Raw genomic sequence first — 16,449 nt, 5'->3', positions numbered from 1 at the left:
ACCTTTCTTCAAAGTCAAATAATTTTTCTGATTTTAGTTAGCGCTGCTCAGGCCACAAGGCGTCCTGCCCTTGTCTTCAAGTAACTCAAAACATGGAGTAGGAGGGGAACTCCCTCCTACAGCTGAGCGCGCTGTTTTACGACAGAACTCAAAGGTTTCTTCTCAGTATTTTACATATTTTCATAACATCAATTTTTCATGTATAATGAATCATATGAATAATCCAAAATTAGTCTCCTCGGTATAATGCTTTTATTTTTCAATCTTAAGCAGTTTCGTTATACCAGGTTAGAAATTCATTTTGCAAACCCAATGCATTTCGGGTCTGTCCAATAGACCCTTCATCAGGGGACTATGGATAGAAAAGAAACAGGACCTGTTAATTCACTATACCAAATGAACACAAAAATAAGGGTACATATCGATCTGCACATACAATTATAATAGAACTCGAGCTCATTGACATGATTCCACATATAACTGAGATGCTGTCTCTTAAATTTTTCACCACAAAAACGGCGTAAATATAATAACCTGCTTAACTTCCTATAAACATACTGCTGGATAGCGCTAAAAGCAACAATTCATACTCTATACAGATGTACTTACAAAAGACCGTCCGGTCTGGTGCCTAAGTTCGGCGTCTCTGTGTTTCGCGCCAACGCTAAACAACTAATATGTTAGTTCCGTGCACGTGATCGGAAAGCATGAAAATATTCGCATATGAGGGCGCCCCCCCAAATCCCATTGATGTTCCACTGCTTTGGTTGTAATATTTTCCATTCCATTCAAAGTAGCTACAGAATAATGCAAATTGCGCGTAAATATTCCTCACACTTCCTTGAAGCCGTTATGGAACAGGTCACATGACGAGGGCTTTTCCGCTGTGATTGGAAGGCTTTCCGATCACGTGCACGGAACTAACATATTAGTTGTTTAGCGTTGGCGCGAAACACAGAGACGCCGAACTTAGGCACCAGACCGGACGGTCTTTTGTAAGTACATCTGTATAGAGTATGAATTGTTGCTTTTAGCGCTATCCAGCAGTATGTTTATAGGAAGTTAAGCAGGTTATTATATTTACGTCGTTTTTGTGGTGAAAAATTCAAGAGACAGCATCTCAGTTATATGTGGAATCATGTCAATGAGCTCGAGTTCTATTATAATTGTATGTGCAGATCGATATGTACCCTTATTTTTGTGTTCATTTGGTATAGTGAATTAACAGGTCCTGTTTCTTTTCTATCCATAGTCCCCTGATGAAGGGTCTATTGGACAGACCCGAAATGCATTGGGTTTGCAAAATGAATTTCTAACCTGGTATAACGAAACTGCTTAAGATTGAAAAATAAAAGCATTATACCGAGGAGACTAATTTTGGATTATTCATATGATTCATTATACATGAAAAATTGATGTTATGAAAATATGTAAAATACTGAGAAGAAACCTTTGAGTTCTGTCGTAAAACAGCGCGCTCAGCTGTAGGAGGGAGTTCCCCTCCTACTCCATGTTTTGAGTAGTACATTAACATCACACTGTGTGCAGTGCCATGAGATGATTACAGATTATCTACCAAAGGTGTTACACAGGAATTGAACATCACTTTTAGCGGGGTTATCGTTAAACATACACGCAGCCTTATATAATTGATCACTATAATCGATTACATTGGGCATAAAAAAAGCACTCAAGACCATGGCATCCAGCTAACACGGAAAGGACCTTAAAATTCGGAGTTATACCTCAATCAGACTAGCTGAGTTAAACAGAATCATTACCTTCCGCTGCGCCTGTTGCCTTCCCAACCAGGTAGTGCTGATGTAATCCCCAGAAACCTTTAGGACGGTTTTGAGGGGGTAACAGATTATTATACAGTTCAGACTGCATATTACAATACACCATATCTTTGGACCAGTCAGCAACAGATGGCGCCGGCCCACAAGCCCAGCGCATCGCAATTCTATGCTTAGCAAGCAGCAAACCCATACCAATCCGTGCATGTCTTTCTGTAAATGCCTAGTGTTGCCCAGTAAGGCCAATAGCGGGTCTGGTGATCGCTTAAGGCCTGTGATATAGTTTAACATTTGAAAAATCTGCTCCCAGTATACCACACTCCCCGGGCATGACCAGGTGACAGGCATGAACCCATCCAGGCCAGCCTTGCAGAGCTCTGAGTCAGCGGTGTCCCACAGACCATAACAATACAACCTCCACAGACCATAACAATGCAACCGCTCCGGTGTGTAATAAACTCCGTTGAGAAACTTAAAGTGGATGAGACAGGGTCTCCCGTTCAGTGAGACATGTTGAGTAACCTCACAACAGTCCCGCCAAGTAGCGTCATCCAGAGCCATCCCCAGGTTATTCTGCCACTCCAACCTAACATTGGTGAAATGGGTCCTTCTGTATTCTTGTGATATGTCATAAATAATGGAGACCATCTTGCAAGGGGAGGCGGAACACAGAAGGAAAGAAAAGGAAAGCTATTCGGGAGGCTCTAGCATGTACTCGCCAAGTATTTTGTGCAAAGCATGCGTTACCCTATGAAAATGAAACTGTGCGAGTAGCATGTAGTCGTGCCCTTCGCCTCCGATCTCGGCCCACCCGCTGGCTCTGCCCTCAGAAAACAGATTGCCTATCTTGGTGATATTAAGTGTTGCAAGGGCATGTATCACTTCCTTTTCTTTACAAACTTACAGCCAGTGACACCATTCCACCAGGGCCAAGGGAGAATATAGGAGGGTGCCTGCCTGTCTTTTCAATAAGATTTGCCATGCATTTGCTGTAGAGTTGATAAGAGTCCAGAATACCGGATCACCTGGAGGAGGCTTGAAACAACAGTAGTGGGAGAGGGGAGGGACCTGCCGCCACCTTTTCGATCTGGAAATGTGGGAGACCCTGCTGGTCATGGATCCAGTGATATGCATGAGAGCTCTGCGCCACTCTAATATAATTCTAAATCCGGGGCCCCTGGCCCACCATGGAGAAGGGCAATGTGAGAATGTCCCATTTAACTTGTGCACGTTTCCAGGCCCAGGCCAGCCGCACTAATAGAGAACTAATGACTTTGAACATGTGCCCAGGGAGCACCATCGGGACGTTCAAACCCCCACTAAAAAAAAAAATCAGAGAAGTACTTCCATTTTCATAAGTGATCTGCGTCCCAGTAATGACAAAAGCAGGCGGATCCACCGATCTACATACTCCTCCAGTCTAGCAATCGCTTTGCCATAATTCTCATTGAGCACCAGCTCCGAGTCCGTATGGAACTGCACGCCTAAATAGCACATCGGGTCAGAGGACACCAACAGAGGATAATCCAAATCAATAGGCACCATGGCCGGGGTCAAGGGAAAAATAGTGGGCTTAGCTCAGTTAATTTTGAGACCAGAGAGTTCACCAAACTGCACCACCTCGCTCAAAATAGGGGTTAGATTGGTCCCTGGATATCTAACATAGAAAAGTGTATCGTCAGCCTAGGCCGACACAATGATATTATATTTAGAGAAATGAATCCCCCTGCGCCCGTGGTATTCCTTTAGGGCGCATGCCAGGGGCTCTGCCACTAAGGCATATAATAGCGGGGATAATGGGCAGCCCTGCCGGGTGCTCCTCGAGACCTCAGTAGGCGCCGTGACCAAGTCACCGATTCGGACTATAGCGACAGGGGCGCTGTATAGTACTGCCACCAGTTTAAGGAAAACCTCTCCCACCCCATCTGTCTCAGTACAGCATTCATAAAGAACCACTCAGAATCAAAGGACGTTTCTGCGTCGAGAAAGACTGCAGCAGCTTTGATTTTAGGCTTCACATGCTCTACCGTCCGAAAGACAGTCCTAAGAAAATATGACGAAGTGTGTCCCGGCACAAACCCAGTCTGTTCTGGCCCAACCAGCAGCGGCACTACTGGGGCAAGCCTGCTTGGTATCCACGTTCAAAAGTGACAGTGGCCTAAAGAACGAGCATTTGTTTGGGAGATTTCCTGGTTTCAATAATGTAACTATTAGAGCCTCCCTCATTGAGGGGGTCATCCTACCATCCTCTTCCATCTCTTCGAATAGAGTGATCAATTGCAGAATGAGTAGCTCTTTGAACACTTTATAAAAAGCTACAGTGACATTTTTATGTATTTATACATTTGTTTAAAAACTAAAGTTTGGAATTGGCCTATCTGCCTTTGGTATTAGGAATCATGTTAAGTTGTTTCACTGGTTTCTTTTCTAGTGATGGTACTAATTCTATACAAACATTTGACAGCATTTCCTCTTCCTCCTTGAGTAGATGGGATGTTTCCTCCTTTAAATGCATCTTTCTTTGGTCTTTTGCATGGAGGTGTCTTGTCTAATTCTATACATAATCCGAATTGTATTAGGTTTAAAACCCACTTGTCTGTGGTGATTTTCCTCCACGCCTGGAGGAAATGTGTTATTCTGCCTCCTACTGGTGCAGAATGTAAAAGTTCTATTTTTGTCCCTTTGTGTGTCTATACTTTTACTGCTGCACTCTTGGATGTTAGATGAGTGTCCTTTGTGAACTTTGACAAGTCACTTATTTGCCAGGGAGCCCCTCCCCTTTGTGGTTGTCCTCTTCCACATGGGTGACTGCGAAAGGACTGTCCTCACTGTTGGTACTGCCAGTTTTGTGACTGTTGACTTGCCTGACTAGTTTCTTAATATGACTGTTGGTACACCTGTTCAGATGTTCTTGGATGGAAGGCCCCTCTGCCTCTTTCTGAGATTACTGTTCCCCTACGCATATTGCCTCTGAACCGGAGAGCCCCCATTGTCCTTTTTCAACTGAATCAGATTCTCATAAACCGCACTCCTGAATAGTTGTTCCCCATTAAATGGGGCATTTAGTATGTTTGTTAGCTTATACTTCAGGTTTAAAACCTGAAATTCTTAACAAGGCATGACATTGTTCTGTAAGTCACATCATCATTTGTCTGCTTGATGTTTCTGCTGCATACAATGCAGATTTTAAACCGGTATTGGCTATGTTTTTGCTATCCTCCACCAGCTGCCCTCTTTTGGTACTGCTCTAGGAGATGTCTCATAAATTCAACAATTTCCTCCCAATGTGGGTAGGTGTGACGATTAAGTAGTACATTGCAATTTGTAATACGTCACTGGTTTGCGGTACTCCTTTCAACCATTCGCCCCATGAGGTCAATCCTCTACCCTCCTTATCTGGAAGAGGTCCCATTGTGCTTGGGACGTTAGCCCTCTTCCTAGCAGTAGACGTTCTTACTGAATCTGCGGGAACTGTTACCTACATGTAGCTTGGATCCTTGGAAGAGTGTTTATACTTCTCGGCCCTAGAAGGGACAGCCTTACATGTTGCTGGTTCTTTAAATTCCTTATATTCTTGATCCAAAACACTTGGGAGAATTGGTAAAAATGTGTTCCTTGATTGTGTGGGCAAGACAGTTTCTAGTGGAAAACATGATTGTTGTCTTTTCTCTTCTAATTCCACCCCATATCTACATGCTGCCTTATTTATAACCTAGTTATAAATCCCAATATCATCAAGTGGTGATGGCCTTGAAGGATAAATGTCTACACCTTCTTCTGGGGAGTCGGTTTCCAGATCTGGTCATGGTGTGTCCGGGTATTCTGAAGCCTCAACCCTGGTAGATTTGTTTTTCCTCCTCCACAAAGAAGATGTTTAATTCTTGCACTTGTTGAGATTCAGGAGTTAAAGGGAGATCTATTTCCATGAGGGATTCGCCCCCTTAATCATTTAATGTTGAAGACTTATTTGGGATGCAAAACTGTTTGAGAATTTTGTCAAAGTCTTTCTTCTTTTGTAAAAGAATGGCCCTTTCGGCTTTGAGCCGTCTCTTCTTTTTCTCCATCTTGGCTGTCTGTTGTTGGTCGTCGAGATTATCATGCTTTCTCTTCTATGATGAATAGTCCTTCGAAGACAACGAGTTTGGCAAACCGTGTTGTTCTGTTTTCGACTGCTTCTGTTTTGACGTCCATACGTTTTTTTCCATCAATTGTCCTTCGAAATCTTGGATGTTTTGGGAGTCTTTACCACTGCTGTGTCCTTTCCAAAGGATCTGAGGGTACTTTTCTTTCTGGTCATGCTTGAGGTTGTCGGATGCTTCGACGCTGATGCTGCCTTCGAGGATTTAGATTCAGACTTTCGTGACTCGGGTAAGATCTTTAAGGACAATGTGTCTCTTACCTATGTTCGACAAATCTTCCTGCCCCCTTGGTTAGTGTCCACAATCTAGATGTCGGTCTCCGTATTCCCTTCTGGACCATCAGCGATATTCTCCTCTTCATCGAGGGAAAGGCCCAAGTCTCGTAGAGATGGAGCCGGATGTTGGGCGTGCATGGCTTTAGGCTGTTCTCTATTGCTGTCTTGCCCTCAGAGTCTTTGGGGTGAACGCTGAACAAGGCGTTGTAACCTTCATTACGCTGATCTACCAGCAGGCAGAGGTTGCAGACCCTCTGTTGGTCATTATTTGCAAACTTCTGGTGGAAGTTTTTGCAAAACTGTAATGGTGTTTTATCCATCACCATGTTCAGGGAGACCCATGCATGTGCATTCTCTGGAACCGTAGCTGAAGATACCTTGTGCTGCTCCCAGAACTTCTCAGGTGCATTCTTCCGATGACTTCTTCGCTCTGTCAGACTTCTGCCGAATATTTTTCGCTTTTAGGCATCTTTTTCCTTCCAATTGTTGGAGAGCCTACTGCATGCATCCAGACCAAACGGTGGAAAAAAATAAACTGAAGATGGCGACCAAAGGTGGAGGATTCCAGAGGAACCACAACAACGTCACAAAGAGGCAACCAAATGGAGGCACGTTGACGCCCACCAACAACAAAAAACAGAGTAGAAGGACAAACGTTTTTGGGGAGAATTCCAGACCCAACAACTTGATGGCAGAAAAATGCACAGCATGTGAATCCAGAAAAGATTCATGCTGCAAAACAATGATCTTCACTTGTTTCAGTGAGATTCTTCTCCCTTTTCTTGTTCCCACTACCCATGTCTTAATGCCAATGAGAAGTCTCCTCGTCTTAGTAAAAGGCCCGCTCTCATACCTGTAAAATGCTGGGAAGTCACAGACTCTGTTAGGCTGTCATCAGAAGGCACTTCCTCTCGGCTATTCCCATCTTCAATCTGTTGGTAAAAGAGGTGCAATTCTGAGACTCATTTAAGGACAACAACCCTCGATGCTGCAAAACACACTCAGGGGGCAATCCCGAGAAACTGAAAGCATTAATGAACAGGTGACTGAGGGATCATAGGCTGGGTGATAGGACGTGCAGGACCTGGTATCCGCTGCATGGATACTCACCTGCTCTGGCGCATCCTCACAGTGCTGTAGATGGCTGACAATACCATTCCTCTGCGGCCTGGAGGTTGGAGGTTCTTTGCTCTCTCTTGTCACCTTTTGAAAATCTGGCAACTGATTCTTCAAATCAAGAGGACTGTCATAAACATCCTTTCCATCCACCCTATATGGAAGAGATGATGTAAAAGGAATGTACAGCTGCACTCAGAAAATGGATTTTGCGCAGTGCCAGTCATCCCTGTGCTTGGATAAAGTAGCCGTCCACACAGACCAGAACTTGACACACAACCCACTTATTACAGCAAGTTTGTCTTGGAGCAACACCATTGCATTCTGGCATACACAGGGGGTGATCATGGTCTGTTGTTTTTATGGGGTAGAGGATGAGGATGTGGAGCTATTAAAAAAATGAAAGAAAAACAATCTTTGCCATCTCTCAAACTTGTCATAGCAGAATCCTAAGCAGTCCTATATTACGGTAAAACACCAGAGCGTCAAAATTAGCAAATACACAATATCTTGTGTCAACAATAGTAAACATTGTTTTGGAACAGATACGAAACCATTTTCATAAGTGTGACCTCTTAAGGTAATCTGTGCTTTACAAAACCCACTCACCTAAGGAACACAATAAATGTAGGAAACAAAGCTATTCATTTTAACTGGGGAATGGGTGTGGTAGGGGAGAGTCAGTGGGATAAAAAGCCAAAATCCTATTAAAGATCAAAAATCAAATTTAGATTGACTGGATATCTGGGGGGGAATCGGAGACAAATAGGCAACAACTGCAATTTCAATATTAAATATGGCATATATACTGGGATATATATATATATACTCCTGCTTTCAATCTATTCCTTACCGTGATCAAGGCAGAGCGCTGAAACGTTGGTAAAAGGAATTGGTGCTGCTTCCAAACTCGAATAAAAGCCTGTCAGCAGTATTGAGCCTCACTTTGTGTTGTCTTCGTGGTGAAAAGAAAAGGGCTGCTCCGTGCCCTTGTGTGAGGCCACTCCGTAGAACGGGGGACTGTGCTGTGTATGTATATATATATATATATATATATATATATATATATATATATATATATATATATATTCCATTTTTTTTTTCATGCCGATGTGCTTTATTAGAATAGGACATTTTTAAAGATAAAAAATAGAAATATTGGAGAGAATCACCAAAGCTAGAAACTCTGAAAATTGGTGCTGTCTGGGTCTCAAGTTCCTGTCAATTTTTCTGGATCTTGGAAATTCAAATATATGCAGGAAAATGAGCAAAATATTTGAAGAGCGAATCAGGTTGCTTAACATTAATAATTATGTAATGGACAATTACATTATAGAGCCCCAGATATTAATTTTAAAAAAGTAGATCCACATCCAGTTTGCATAACCAATAATTTTGTTCAAAGAGGGAGCTTAATGAAATATCTCATTATTGAGATAAAGGAAATAAACCATTTGGGACTGAGCCAACCGTGTCAAAACAATAATTACAAAATTCGATTTTGAGAGAACCAGACACCAATAATACTTGTGAATATTGCTTTGCTTGTTTCTGTCTTGCCAAGTCTTGCCAATGGCAACTTGCTATGGTCATGTTAGACAATTCAGCACTTCTGAGGTAGTATCATCTCAGAAATAAATCTGGTAAACGAAAATTTGATACAAAGGAATAAAATAAATATGGGTATAACCCAACGATCCTAAATCTGCTTCAATCCCTTTTTAGTCTGTCAATGAGTCAACAAAACTGTTTGTATGAGCCTTAATAGACATTGAAAAGCAGATCATTTAGCTAGGGAAATATAAAGCTAAAACTGTACCTGAAAACTACGTTCAGGAATGGACTCAGTGAGTGATGCAAGCAAGAAAGCTGCCAGCAATAAAAACTTATAAGAGTTGTTTAGTAGCCAGTGGGAAAAATTCTTATATTAAATTTCTGGCAGTAAATTTTAGATTGTTGCAATAAAATTGCATGTGTACCTGAATAGAGGATGAAAACAGTTTTTGTTTCTGTATAGCAGTTTGGAAAATTAATTAGCTCAGTAACTTACTGGCTTAAAATTTGTATTGTGCTGAAAATGGTATTTTTTTATTATATAAGATTTGTAAAAAATAAACAACGAATTTTGCTTGCATTGGATTATGTACGCAGACATTACCCGTGTTGCTATTACATCTGCATTTGCAACACTAATTGTGTTCCTCCTTTTTTGACTTCATGCTTGAGCTTTTTGTCTCCAAAAACAGAAATAAATTACTATATTAGATGACCTACTTCGACTGGCTAACAGAAATTGTACCATATTTAAAGGGGAACTTCCATCTCTAAACATTTCTACTACACTGCAGGGTACTCACCATCATGGCCTCCGCACAACCCTCCTACTTGATACATTCAACATAAATTCTTTTTAGTATTCCCACTGAATGTGTTTTTTGTCGGGTCCATCAGTGCCATCTTTTGTCGGTTGAAGACTCCTGCTGTACCTTTCAATCCTGAGGCAAATCAATCCTGAGGCAAATTTTCTGTGACACTTTGTGCAGCCAACATTTGACACATATTTCTTAACATGAATGCATACGGTGTGCACTTCCAGCTATTTTCTGCATAGCAGGTTTCTATCAAGCTAGGCTGCACTCTAGGCATTCCAGATGACATCTGTTTGAACCCCTGTGTGCGTGTGTGTATATATATATATATATATATATATATATACACATACATACATATACATACATATATACACATATATACACATATATACATACATATACATATACATGCAACTCACATCCACCATCTACCGCTCTGCTTTACCCCGGGTGCCTCCTTAACGCACTGTGGAGTGCGTAACATATCTCCAAACCCACAGCTCAATCCACGAACTGTTCCACAAATAAGGACACTCCAGCCAAATTTCTTAGTCTCTGCGCTTGATTTATTTCAGCGCGAGCACTCAGTCAACAAACAAACGCGTTTCGGCGTTGCCGCCTTTATCACTGACGAAGGCGGCAACGCCGAAACGCGTTTGTTTGTTGACTGAGTGTTCGCGCTGAAATAAATCAAGCGCAGAGACTAAGAAATTTGGCTGGAGTGTCCTTATTTGTGGAACAGTTCGTGGATTGAGCTGTGGGTTTGGAGATATATATATATATATATATATATATATATATATATATATATACACACACACACACATACATATACATATACACACACACACACACACACACACACACACGTTAGAGCAGGCAGATTTCACAAAAACATATTTTAGAAACAAAAAAAAAAAAATCAAGAAACACCAATGAAAGTAAGAAAATGGAAGGTGTGCTAGGGGTCCCTGCCAGGAGTACTCTATAGATTAGAAACATATTTTTACACACAACTATACTGAAGATGCATACAAAACAAGGTTCCAATTATTGCTATAGGGCAACATGCTGAAGCAACTAGATAAAAATAAGTCAGCCAAAATATAAATTCCTAAACTTTGTGAAATAAGTCAGCCAAAATATAAATTCCTAAACTTTGTGAAATTACTATATAATCGATCACCTGAGCTCTCAGGAACAATCCAGCAGCAAAAATGGCAGTCTCACCTGTTCAGGAGCTGGCGCATGAAGTTGTCAGGAGTCACCTCCTTGGAATAGATCACCTTCAGCTCACTCTGGCTTTGCTCCATTACGATACCACCAGGATGAGCTCTGCTTCTCTCTGCAGAAACACCTCTCATGTATGCTTTCTCAGCCTCCAGGGCCTTGCGAAGGTCCTCTGCCTTCTCCATCAGCATGGAGATGTTCAGGCTCTCCACCTCTAACTTCTTGTTTGCAGTTTTTCCATCCCTTCTTGGTGGAGAGGCAACACCCCGCTTTTCATCCTTTACCTTGAAGGCTTCAGGTCTCCGACTCAACGCAGGCAATTTGCTTTTTTTCAGGCCGAACCAACTGGCAATGCCGCTGGAGTTCTTCTGTTTCACCTCTACCACTGGTACCCGGTCCTGCTCTTTCAGGCGAAGCATGTTCTCTTCTATTCCCTTCATCACCTTTTCCTCTATGGCAGAGTGCAGCGTGGAGCTCAGTGGAACCTTTTCTGTGGTCCTGGTTCCAGGCGGAGTCCTAGGCATGTAGTCTGCACATGTTACACTCCTCCGACTCATGCTTAGTTGCTGAGCTCTTTGTTTCTCCTCCTGACCTGGAAGGAGCAGAGGCACTGTAGGAGGGGAGAAAGCCTTGGCCTCCTCACTAAAGGGCCCTCTGGGTGCCACGGTTTTCAGAGGGGATTTTGCTGGCATCTTTGTGGGGCTCCCATGAGGGCTCCTCGCATTTCTGCTACTATTCCCCGTTGCTGGGAGCCTACCGTGGGCCCGAGAAGCCTGTGGAGACCCAGGTGGAGCCCGGTGTCTAGAGGATTGGTCACTTTTGGGAGAGCAGTTGGCTGCCTCAGCTTTGGAACCCACTGAGTTGGAGTGGTAGCACTTAACTCTTGGCTCCCCGTTCACACACACATCAGCCTGTCTCAAGCTCTTGGAGCCCGAACCACGCTTCAGGTAAACACGTGGCTCAGACACGAAGTCAGGAGGGCTCTCACTCATCTCACATGGCCTTGCTAACAAAGCTCGGTTTCTCTGGTTGTTTGCGGTCACCTGGCTCTCCCTTTCTGCGCCTGGCTCCTCCTTCACCTCAGATTGCGTGAATACTGCTGGCTGCAGGCTCTCTACACTCTTCAGCTTGCCCAAAGCAGTCAGGCGTACCTGGAAAGGAAGGTGGCCCACAGGAGTCTCCAAAAGTTTCTTTCCACTTTCAGTCTTCAAAGCAGGAGAGGGGCACTTGCTGCCAGGGGACTCTGATGGCAAAGACGAGGAGCCTCTTTCTGAGGCCTCCAGTTCAGGCTTGGGCTCTGAACTGCTAGGGAAAAGGTCTGTTACATTGCTGTGGGCAAGCTCTAAACCTTGTGTTCCTTTCTCTGTGGAACCTTGAGGACTTCCTAAGAGGGCGATGGAATTAGGATTGTGAGGTTCCGACACCTCAGATTCTCTAACTGGCCGAATGAGGTGATGTGTGAGGTGAGAAGAGGAGGTCTGTAAGCTGCTAGTCGAATCACGATTTGTGATCTCCAAAACGTTTTCATAGTTAGGTGCTTTTTGAGCTTGTTGGGCTAACAGCTCAGATGGGTTGACTGGAGGACTACGGACAGACACAGGGGAGCAATGTACTGGGCTGGCACTACTGGCCAAAGGACTGCCAGAGATGGCGGCAGGATCTGCATCAAGAAGTAGCTGGCCCCTCCCACTACATCGGGAAATCTCTTCTCCCCGACAGGACCTCCTGGATGGCACTGGTGAGTGGTAGACCTCATAGTTGTTCCTACAGGGAATTTTGGAGCTCCGAGTGAGTTGGGGGCTGAGTCGCAGATGGTTGGGATTCTGTGTCCTATCAGAAGCACTCGGCATCTTCAGGAACTTGAGAATCTTTGTCGGGGAAGGCAAGGGGATATGCCTTGGTTCCCCTTGGTAGGGAGAAGTGTCAATGTCAGAGGTCAACTTATTGTTGCTTCCCAGCTCAGTGGGAGGGTAGAGATTTTTACAAGCCGCGTTGCCCAGTTCCTGTGAAGTGTCAAGACATCCACTGGGTATGTAAGTGCTAATGAAGGTGTGTTTTTGACTTTGTGCCTCCAAGAGTGCATTCGCCTGTTGCTTTAATGCAAGGTTGCAACTGGTCGAAGGAATCTCTGCTACATTATCTGCCTCCTGCCTCGTTGAAGTAGAGCTGCTCAGCTCTGCCTCCTTCTGTGCAGGTTCTGGCATGACATGGTAGGTTCCCTCAGGTTCTTGGGCCTGCTTGGATTTTCCTGCTTTGGAGATTTCTCGCAGAACCTCCCTTTCTAGGGCTCTGCTCAGTGAGCCTGCAAGTGGACACCCTCCCTTTGAAGCCCATGTATCACAGTCGCTCTCTCCAGTGATGACCATATCTTGGTCGCCGGTCACAGTGCCACGAATGCCATTTTCAATCATGACAGATAGGTAGGAGTCAGCACCCTGCAGAAAGTCACTCTCCTGCTTCGAGATGATGCTCAACAGAGACAACGGTGAATCCTTTTCTGGTGCAGTCATGTCCCCCTGCTCTCCACTGTCATCGGATGAGGAAGAGGAGCTGGGGCCTGATGAATCATGACAACAGTGAGAAGGCAGAAGCACCATTTCAGATGGCTCAATGTCCCCACAATCAGCCCTCTCTGGCTCCATAATGTTGCTGCCTTCCACTGTAAGTATTTCCTGAGTGGGTCCCCGCCCTGCTGTCTTCCACCGCAACAGATCTTCCAGGCCATTCTGAGCTACGAGAAGACGGGACGCCCAGGCTTCAGGGCCACAGGTGATGGACGGTACCACTCCATCCGCAGGGGTTGAACCTGGGGAGGTAGTGGAAAGCTCCCAGCGTCGCTCCGCTTTCCACTGCAGGGAGAAGTCAGTATGCCCAGCCAGGGGCAGGTGTGATGAAGGACATGTTAGAAGGGGATCAGCTTCCTCCAGCTTGCGCAGCACCTCGAGGATCTGAGCCTTCTTCTTCAGGAACGGAGATAGCGCATCTAATGAGGAAGAGGCATTGCTGCCACCGCGGGCCCTCTCACGGCTCCCCTGGAGGAAAGACAGAAGGCAGAGGTAAGAGTGACACTCAGCAGAAGGCCAATCATGTGAAAATACTACATAGGGGGCATAAGCCAGTAAGGTAAAGGTTTTGGATATGTTCCAGGAGTAACCTCTACCAACACCAACAGGATTAGGGGGCTACGAGGAAGTCACACAGTAAATGAACCCTATCAACACTGAAGCATAAAGTGGGGATTGAGGAGAAGATTAGAGTGATTGATGGGGTGAAACAATAATCAGACCATGGGAAAAGTGAGGTAAGGGTGAAGATGGTAGAGACTATGATCAGAGCAAGAGGTATGTGGCAAGGAGCACAATCAGGGCAAGGTGTAAGTTAGAGAGCATTACATGAGAGCAGAGGATACATTGGAGAGACCTAATCATCAGCCCAAATAAAATAAAAGAAAGTGTTTCCTAGTGGAATCAGAGAATCCTGGCAAAAGCAGAGGGTTGAGAGCCAAGACAAAGATTACAGCAAGGGGTAACTTAAAAAAATTAAGCTAAGGGGCAAACGGGATAGAACACTATCCAAACAGGGTAAAGGTAGAAAGGCAACATGAGGAAAGTAGGATAAACAAAACTGGAACATTTGGTAAGTAGAGACGCCCAAGAAAAAAGCAAAACATGCAGCAAGGCCAGAACCAGAATAGGTGGAGTATAGATGATACCAAAGTCAGAGCAGGGAATAGGGCTATGATCAAATTCAGAGCAGAGATTGACAGAGATACAAAGTACAGAGTAGGAGGTGGATGGAAGAGGTCATGGTTATACACTAGCAGTTTATTTATTTAGTGCTTAAGCCACTTTAGGCACTTACAACTTGTTTTATATTTTGTAGGACATTCATTTTTAGCAATGCTGTAAGGTGCATTCAGAGAGCAGTAATGTGTCTGCCTGACTAAACTACACAGTCTCATGTAGCCTCAATGTTAGCTTTGTGTTGAAACTAATTTAAAGTTGAATTGTTTCAAGGTGTAGCCATCAGAAGACACTGGGGTCAGAGGAGAATAGAAGATAGATTCAGGCAGAGGACTGATCAGGATTGAAGGATATTTTAGACGAAATTGTGTGAAAAAGTTTCATAAATAGCACAATGTTTGGCAAAGATCTGGGGGACTCCAATCCAAGAGAAAATCAGCAAGGAAGACTCCCATACCTCATGCAACTCTTCAGACTGCTCCCCATTCTCCATCCCGGTAAAGATACACTGTGCTCTGTACAGAGAATACCAGGGCAGGTGAGAGAGAAGATACGTCGCAATTACCAATTACCCTCTAATTCCTGGGGCTGGGTTTCCACCATCAGTGACAATGTGGTGAATGGGGGTGGGTTGCAATGAAAGTTTCTGAAATTGAATGCTCCTCTGCAAGGGTTGTGCAGAGGCAAGGAGTCTGTGGCTTCCGGTCTTGCCCTTCATTGACCCACCAACATGTCCAATTAGAACCACAGGGTTCACGGTGAAATCATGGCAGTTGTACAGAAAGATGTTCTATATAAATTCACAGAGCTACACTGAAGCGGATCAATGCCTCCTAACGTTAGAGCAAGTCTCTCCTGTGAGCTACACCAAGATAAGATGCACACGATACGTAAAGGACAATGGGCAAAGCAGTCCACATTTTAACAAGACCATGATCGCAGTAGGGCATTGGTAGCCATGATTACACGGGATGTCGTTAAGACTATGAGCAGGTGAGTTGTGATAGAGACCATACCCAAAGCAAGGGATAAGGCGCTAATGGAAAATGATCAGAGGACAGTTGGAATGAGTTGAAGCTCAAAACAGGGGGCAGGTAGAAGACCAAAGCTAGAATAGCATCTAGGGATGAAACCAAACTCAAAGCATTGAATTGGAGGGGGTCGGAGGTAAGGGAGTAAAAATCTAAGTTCAAATTGATATTCCATCATGTGTAGTGTTTTATGGTAGGAGACAGAGTTGGGTTGAGAACACAACATAGCATTTAGCATGACATTTAATTTTCTCACTCACCTTGCCAGAAACATTTTCTTCAACACACCAACAAGCCCATTCTAGAAAAAACCACTATATGCCTGGGATTTAATTTACCTAACCTGCTAATTAGTAAGGGGATTCGAGCCCTGAACCAATCACAGTTCAGTCCACCTCCTCACAGAGTCTTGTATTTCTATTTAACTGCATGTATTTGCACGGTTTTCTCATATCAATTTGGGATATCATTGCCACTGTTGTGGTGCCATATCCGATAACTAAAGCAGAGCAGCAGAGGCCAATTCCACAAGCTTTACTGAAGAACTGTGTGTTTGTAGAAAAAGCACTATGCCGCCATCCTTCCAAAGTCAATTTTATTTTTCAGTGAGTGGAATCTGGAACATTTTAGGAATATCTGAGGAGATAGCAGTTTTCAGAAAACAGACACCTATGAGGACATATTCTCTTAAATAAGTAGCTAAATTCAGGCTACAAGAGACACCCTGGGTGTGCAGTCATGCAATAC

At 43.9% G+C, this 16,449-nt stretch overlaps 1 protein-coding gene across 1 annotated transcript in view; it reads right to left on the bottom strand.

The window, feature by feature from the left end:
• Positions 1-16,449, bottom strand: part of NCKAP5L (NCK associated protein 5 like) — a 135,015-nt gene that overhangs the window by 44,751 nt on the left and 73,815 nt on the right. The window contains exons 7-9 of the mRNA XM_086963756.1: positions 10,929-13,960; positions 7,321-7,480; positions 7,064-7,142 (exon numbers count right to left, since the gene is read on the bottom strand). Coding sequence (XP_086819882.1) covers positions 7,064-7,142; positions 7,321-7,480; positions 10,929-13,960 — 3,271 coding nt within the window. The remainder of the gene's footprint in view (positions 1-7,063; positions 7,143-7,320; positions 7,481-10,928; positions 13,961-16,449) is intronic.

Source organism: Lissotriton vulgaris, chromosome 1_1, assembly GCF_964263255.1.
Source record: "Lissotriton vulgaris chromosome 1_1, aLisVul1.2, whole genome shotgun sequence".
Taxonomy (NCBI): domain Eukaryota; kingdom Metazoa; phylum Chordata; class Amphibia; order Caudata; family Salamandridae; genus Lissotriton; species Lissotriton vulgaris.
The sequence above is the reverse complement of the archived record's forward strand: the minus strand, read 5'-3'. Positions and strand labels throughout refer to the sequence as shown.